At 54.5% G+C, this 7452-nt stretch overlaps 1 protein-coding gene across 1 annotated transcript; it reads left to right on the forward strand.

The window, feature by feature from the left end:
* Nucleotides 1-3423: 3423 nt before the first annotated feature.
* Nucleotides 3424-7452, forward strand: SPACA3 (sperm acrosome associated 3). Its single transcript, XM_002912391.3, has 4 exons — nt 3424-3698; nt 4477-4635; nt 5035-5113; nt 7386-7452. Exons 1-4 carry the CDS (start codon nt 3512-3514, stop codon nt 7450-7452), a joined length of 492 nt encoding a protein of 163 aa, XP_002912437.2. The 5' UTR covers nt 3424-3511.

Genomic DNA, 7452 nt, shown 5'->3' on the forward strand with positions numbered 1-7452 from the left:
AGTTGTTGAGGATTAGAGGAGATTAAGTTGGAAAACATCCAGCAAAGGCCCAGCACAGTGTCTGCCAGGTGTGAAGAGCTCAGCGAGGTTCCCCCCATCACCTCCCTGCCCCCCACTTCGATGGGGAGCATTCATGTTCTTGGGATCAGGACCTCAGGGTGCTTTGGTGTAAGCAGCACTCACCAAACAGCCACTCCCTCCCAGCAACAATGCTTGACTCTCAGGATAGAAGATACACATTGTTCCTGGGAAGTTCTCTTTATGGTGGGAATGCCTACCCTATATCACAGTTCCCTGGGACAGAGGGCCGGCAGAAGCACAGGGAGCTCTCTGGTGGGCTCACCTCCGGTGTGACCCTGGAAGTACGAGTAAGAGTTAGCCATGTAGAGGAAGGAGAGGGCTCGTGCTCCAGGCACTGGGATCATCACGAGCGAACAATACGGCATTCCCAGAACTCAAAGTGTGAGTGAGGGAGAGGTCCGCACGGCTGGGTCATGATGGGCTTTGCAGACCACGCCCAGAAGCAGTGATGAAGGGAGCCATCCCAGGGTGGCAGGTGGCCAGGCTTTTTGTTGAAAACACTCATGGTGGTAAATGTGTCTAGAATAGTTTGGAAAATGAGCCAGGGCTGGATGCAAGGAGCCCATCAGCCTGTGGGGGATGGTGGTCGGAACTGAAGGAAAGACGGTGCTCTTGGAGGGAAGGGAGAATCAACAGCACTTCGGGAGTGACGGGCTGGGGCTGGGGGAAGGGTGCACAGACAGAAGGAGTGAAGAATGCCATCTGTATTTCTAGTTTGGATAAATGTGTTTATTTACTTATTTATTTTTAATGATTTTACTTATTTATTTGACAGAGAGAGCATAAGCAGGAGTGAGGGGCAGAGGGAGAGGGAGAAGCAGGCTCCTCGCTGAGCAAGGAGCCCGATGTGGGGTTCTATCCCAGGACCCTGGGATCATGACCTGAGACGAAGGCAGACACCTAACCCACTGAGCCACCCAGAGACCCCTGGGTAAAAGGTGTTTAAACCAAAAAAATTTAAACCAAAAAAGTTTAAACCCTGTTTAAACCAAAAAAGTTATATGAGTTTAAAACCAAGAATTTTTTTTTAAAGATTTTATTTATTTATTCGACAGAGATAGAGACAGCCAGCGAGAGAGGGAACACAAGCAGGGGGAGTGGGAGAGAAAGAAGCAGGCTCATAGCGGAGGAGCCTGATGTGGGGCTCGATCCCATAACGCCGGGATCACGCCCTGAGCCGAAGGCAGACGCCCAACCTCTGTGCCACCCAGGCGCCCCAAACCCAAGAATGTTTTAAACCCAGAAAGGAAAGGCTTAAGGAAGCAGATTTAGTGGGAACCTTAGTTCTGTTTTAGACCTGTCTAGTCTGAGGCGATGTGGGGTACGGTGGGGAAGTCCAGGAGGCAGCTGCCGGTGAGGTCTGCTGCTCTGGGCAAAACGAGATTCAACGCCATCAGCCCGCAGGTGGCAGTTAACCTCGGGGGCCCCCAGAGGGTATCCTGAAGAGAGAGAGGAGGGCTCAGGGTAGAAGTGCCTGGAAAGCATACCAGCGTTTGAGACATAGGCGATCACCAGAAATGGCCTGAGAAGGAGCAGGGAACCCAGAAGAGGGGGCATCATGGAAGCCAAGAGAGGCAAGAGGTTCAACAGGTGGACTGGGCAATGGCGTGAAAGGCTGCCGAGTGCCCCTGTGGGTCAAGAACCGGCAAGGCCCACTGGACGGGGCAGAACAGTGTCAGGCGCGTGGTGATGGTGGTGAAACTAAATTTCATTGGGTTGAAAACAAAGGAGAAGGTGAGAAACCAGTAATTTTTCCTGTAGAAGTTTCCATGAGAAGAGAGGGAGAGAGACCTGTCAGCACAGATAATGACGAAGCCTGGGAGCGTCCACACACCAGGGGAGGGAGAAGTGGTAGGAGGAGGCGCTGAGGATCCTGGGCGAGGAGCGATGGCCCGTGGAACAAGGTCAAGAGGCAGGAATGGGTGAAGTCTGGAGCTTGCAGGCACGATGGGCCCCCCAGCCTCACACTAGAGGGGTGAAGATGAGTGGGACAAGCCTACTGATGCTTCCGTGGGGCAAGAGGGGAGGTCTTCTGGGAGCTCGGGGGTGGAACAGGGCAGTGAGCAGGAATGAGCATCTTGAATACTCTTTGAGGGAAACAGGAGAGAGAAAGTTGGCCAAAGACAAGACTTTGTGCCGGTACCAGAAGTATTTCATCATAGAAATAACAACGAACCTATTTTTAGTACAAAGAGCTAGGTTCCCTCTGTGCCTTTCGCCTCTCATTCATTCTTTCAACAGTCTTCTGAGGCAGGTGTTTTTCATTTCCTCACTGGAGAGCTGAAGACAGCAAGGTTCGGGAGGTGTCCGAAGTCAGAGATGGTGTGCGAGGCGGAAGTGGGCTTCAAACTCAAGGCTCACTGCAAAGTCACACCCTTCACCCACCCTGTCGCCCTCCATGGCTTGAAGGTCCAGTGAGGTTGGAGGCCGTGTGTTTTTAGGGACGCCGCACGTGAGGTCGTGTGGCTGTTTAGGTTTTTGACTCTATGAAGGCGGACGGCAAGTGTGATGGGGTGGGGTCATGGCAGACATGGGAAGAAGTGTCAGAGAGACAAGAATGGAAGGTTGCAGAGGGCGGTGGTGGCGAGATGCATGGATGGCCAGGCCGTGGGAGTGGGTGGCTGAGACAGAGTGGAGGTGAAGGTCATGACCAGGTGTGTATGTCCTCTCTGATACCGAGGGCTGGCCCATAGGGCCGGTGTGGAGGCAAACCCAAGGAGTGGACGTGAGCTTCGAGGGAGAGGGGGGTTTGCAAGGTGATGGTTGAGAAGGGGTGGTAGGCAGTACCATCTCGGGGCCACGTGTGCCCCCAGTCGAGAGGGCTGCAGGGTGGCAGTGTTGTCCTGGGAGATTTTGTCTTAGCTCAGGCTCGGGGGGGCTCGGCTCTAGGACAGCGCTCCCTTGACCACGGGGGCTAGGAACTGATTTCCACTCCAATGACATTGCTGGGCCCTTGTCCTCCCGGAACTTCTGCTCATGGCCGTATCTTGTGGGGCTTTGGAGTCACGTAAACGTTGGTCTTATTCCCAACTTTGCTCCTTCCTAGTTGTGAAACATAGGGCTTCAGGATTCGATGATGTCTGGCAAGTAGTATGGAGCTCCAAATACGTTCGTTTTCTCCCCCATTTCCCCTCCTTTTCTCTCAGCTGCTGGGACAGGTGTAAAGCAGGACAGAGGGGAGCTGGCCTCAGGGAGCCCTCTCCTGGATCTCAGATCTCAGGGGCGTGGCTGATGCTTCCTCGGGACTGCAAGGAAGCTGGTTTGCAGTGTTGGTTCCTTCTCCCCTTTTCCCAGGTACACTCAGACCTCGGTTTTCTTTTTCTTCCAAGGCTAACCTTCTGTGAGTGGTGGACCAGGGCTGTTGAACTGCCTGCCATCCCAAAACCCAGTTGTGAGCCAGTGTGGTGGAGGCTGTGCCTCCCCCGCTTGCATGAAAGCCAGGAGCTGGGCTCCCAGAAGGCAACTGTGCCCGCCGGGGAGCATGTTGCTGGCCTTTGCCTCTCTGCTCGGCTGCCTGCTCACCTCAAGCGAGGCCAAGGTCTACAGTCGCTGTGAGCTGGCCAGAGTGCTTCAGGATTTCGGCATGGAAGGATACCGGGGATCCACCATGGGTGACTGTGAGAACCGCTTCCCCAGCTGCTGCCACCCCCCACTCCTCCCCTCCCTCTCGCCTCCCTTCCTCCCTGCTCTCACTCAGGGTGTGGTCTTGGAAACTTTCTGAGCCTTAGCCCTCCTTTGTACAACAAGGGTTCTAGGACCCCACGTTGGGCAACATTCAGCACAAGTTAAATACCTAATAAGCAGGCCACAGGCAGCCCAATCAGCTTGCCCCTTCCCTCCCTGCCCCTGCTGCTGAAGCCAACGGAAGAGCTTAGTTCCCTAATCGTAATGGCAACCAAGAGGATGGGACATTCGCATTGAGGTTTCGGGTAAACTGAGCAAACCAGTAAGAGCAGACGCTTCAAGCTGCTGGTAGCTTCGGGAAGCTGAGAGGTCCAGCCACATCTGGACTCATTTCTCTCTCGTTCCTGCCCCTTTGCCAGCTCTCACCTGTGTCTTCCTCGTTTCGCCTCTAAAGATCTAGCTCTTGTCCGTTCATCCCACAAAGATTTCTTGGCCCCACTGCGCGCTGAGCGGTGAGACAGTGGGAAGGAAGGAGGCCTGAGGGACAGTCTTGACTCTTGTTATTTGGTAGCTGTGGTGACCCCCAGTGGGTCCCTTGCCCCCCTGAGCCTTGCGGAGTCACTGGAGAAGTAGGCGGGAGGAGCTGCCCTGACCACCTTGGAGCAGGAGCTGAAGCTCAGAGGAGCTCGCGTGTGGCACCTGCACGTGAGTGTCCTGTTCCCGCTGGCTTTGGTCACCCGGCCCTCGGGCCTGCGTCTGCCCCCTACGCAGGGATCTGTCTTGCTTACTTCACAAGTGGCTTCAACACAGCTGCTGTGGACCACGAAGCCGACGGGAGCACCAACAACGGCATCTTCCAGATCAACAGCCGGAAGTGGTGCAAGAACTTCAACCCGGAGGTCCCCAACCTGTGCAAGATGTACTGCTCCGGTAGGCGGGGCCCGAGGGGCGGCTGCGGGCTGGAACCTGCACCCGGCTTTGTGTGTCCCTGCTCGCGCTAGCGCCCCTCGCCTGTATCTCTGAGTGGGGTACGACCCACGCCCCTCCGCGCCTACCAAGGAGAGCAGGATGGGGCCAGAGATGAGGGTGTGTCCACCACGAATCTGATGGGAGACTCCTCTGAGAGCTGTAGGGGTGTGGGGAGGGGAGTGGTAGAGTGATATCTGTGTTTCCAGAGGGATCAAGAGACAGGGTTGGCTTTAGGTTGAAGGAGGGTGTGTGTGTGTATGTGTGTGTGTAAGAGAGAGAGAGACAGACAGACAGACAGACTCTGGATGTCCAGCTCTGTCTGCTGTTTCCTCATTGTTATTTCTCTGCCTCCCACCCCAGACTTGTTGAATCCTGACCTGAAAGATACTGTTATCTGTGCCATGAAGATTGTGCAACAGCCCCAGGGTCTGGCCAGCTGGTAGGTCACCTGGGCAACCCCCCCCCCGTCCCTGCCCCAGGCTGATGTGGTCAGGACTGGTGGACAGCAGCAGGGAACAAATCTTTCCTGAGCGCTCACATCCTGGCCACCATTCCATGGCCTCATAGTCTGATCAGCACCCAACCTTCGGCCACAGGGGTTACTGTCCCTGAAGTATTTACAGACAACATGCTGAGTGTCCGGGGCGGGGGGGTAAGCAATTCCCTGGGGCTCTTGGAGCCAGGCCTGGCTCTTCCACCATATGCCTCTGTTAGGATGCCTGCCTACAGATCCACTAGACCTGGGGCTGGTCAACCTTGTTCCTCTAACGGTGGCATCTTCATCGAAACTAACTTTGGTAGAAAAGCCCAAGATGTACGATACATCAAAGAAGCGATTCCGGGCTTGAAGTGTGGTGGGGGCGGGAGGGGGCCCTCTAGAGCCTCACCCTGTCCGCCTTCTCTTCTCCTGCCTCTTTCCCACAAGGTGACCTTTGGAGCAGCCATGCCCACAGGCGAGGGGTTTGGATGGGCATCCCAGGGGGCACTGGACTAGATCTTTGGTCCCCAGGGACTTCTGAGGCAGTGACCCTGCACACTCCTCCAAAGGGGGTCTCACTGCTGAGTCTCCAACTCCCTTTCCTCACATTTCTGAATGAGAGACCAGCAGGGGCAGGATGTGGGGAGGGTGAGATACTCCAGGTGGCTCCTGGAGCTACAGACAGATGTGACTGTCACAAGAGAGGTAAAGGAAGTTGGGAGGCAGTGAATATCAGCCCAGGAGCAGAGGGAAGGGGGAGGGGAGACAAGAGACAGGGGCATGGTAGGGAAGTCTTTGCAAGAGAGATCCAGGGTCTGCACCAGGACAGTTGCAAGGCTGATGGACAGGAGGGGGGTTGGCTAGGAGGGGCTGTGCAGGAGACATGGGGACAGGTAATATGTGGCAGCAAGGGAGAGGAGGAGCCAGAAATGACTGTGAATCAGAGAAGGTCTGAGATATGCCTTGACCATTGCCACAGCTTTGGAGATGTGTTGGTCTGAGAACAGTTGATGCCCTAGGAACTGAGTCTGGAGTGAGGCAGGCTCAGCAGTACACAATGCACAGCTATAAGATCAGGAAGGGTGAGTGCAGGCTTGGCAGGAGTCCAAAGGCTTGCGGTCTTGGGGGCACCACCCGGGGATGGAGGAAACAAGTCCTTTTGGGTTACATCAAAGAACAGCTCTCTCTTTTGTACACTGGGAGGAGTAAATCTGTGGCAGGTATAACCCCTGAGAGGTGGCTGAGGCTAATCATAGACAGTGGTCCCAGAAAGTAGAAAGGGTACAGTTTGTTCCCTCCACCTGCACACATTGGGAACTCGCCTGTGCCAGGCTCTGTGCTGGGTACTGGCTGCAGAGAAGCTGAGATCCAATCTTTGCCCTTAAGGGTCTCACAGTCTAATGGGAGAGGCAAACAAGCCAGCTGACCATACCTCACGGATGGATCTACAGATGTCCTCTAGGGGCACTCTTGGTCATTGGGCTCTTTGACACTGACATCATGGAATCGCCAATATTTGGAACCTTTGAGAACTTGGGACTGCAGGACCCCAGGTCTTGCTTATCTTCCTCAAGATGCTCGGGTGATGGTGGAGCAAGCTAATGGTCCTGAAGGAGCCTATAACCTATGGTTACCAACAGTTGAAAGACCTGGATTGGTAGCCAAGACGAAGTGGGTGTGGCTGCAGTTCTGTCATTTACTAGCTGTGGATCTTGGGTGAGGCATTTTGCATCTGAGTCTCAGCGTTTCATTTGGAATATAGGGAACACGGTATCTGCCTAATCTACATTACAGGGCTGCCGGGGATGGAGTGGGGTGCAGACAAATGAGTGATGGATGGGACAGTGCTATGTAAACTGTAAAGGGCTGTGAGCTTGTGAGGCGGCATGACTGTCAGCAGAAGCAGCATGGTGTGGGAAAAGAGCACTGGACTGTGGTTCTGGACCTTTGCCGCTGACTTCTGGGTGAACTTGAACAAATTACCCTGTATCTCCATTGGTAAAATAAGGAGGCTAGATAGATGACATTTTAGGGGCCATTCTCTTCCTTTTTTACTTCTTCTAGGGGGTTCTTTGCTAGATAATAGGGTTTACTAGTCCTTCTTTCCCTTGCTCGCCCCTTTCCTTACCTCACTTATGGTGTAGAGCCCAAGCCTCCTTCCTGTTCTTCTCTGGGCAGGGACTGAAGGCTGCTGCTGATTTGGTCTCTGCTCTTACCCATCCCCCATCCTCAGGAGGGCCTGGAGGTGTCACTGCCAAGGCAAGGACCTCAGCGACTGGGTGGATGGCTGTGACTTGTAG

This window comes from Ailuropoda melanoleuca, chromosome 13, assembly GCF_002007445.2.
Source record: "Ailuropoda melanoleuca isolate Jingjing chromosome 13, ASM200744v2, whole genome shotgun sequence".
Classification (NCBI taxonomy): domain Eukaryota; kingdom Metazoa; phylum Chordata; class Mammalia; order Carnivora; family Ursidae; genus Ailuropoda; species Ailuropoda melanoleuca.

What these genes read in the sequence shown, in the direction of transcription:
- SPACA3 (XM_002912391.3), top strand. Translation starts at nt 3,512, where the DNA reads ATGAAAGCCAGGAGCTGGGCTCCCAGAAGGCAACTGTGCCCGCCGGGG. An exon ending in GGGATCCACCATGGGTGACT is followed by an intron (nt 3,699 to 4,476) that starts GTGAGAACCGCT and finishes CCCCCTACGCAG; the next exon opens with GGATCTGTCTTGCTTACTTC. An exon ending in CCCCAGGGTCTGGCCAGCTG is followed by an intron (nt 5,114 to 7,385) that starts GTAGGTCACCTG and finishes CCCCATCCTCAG; the next exon opens with GAGGGCCTGGAGGTGTCACT.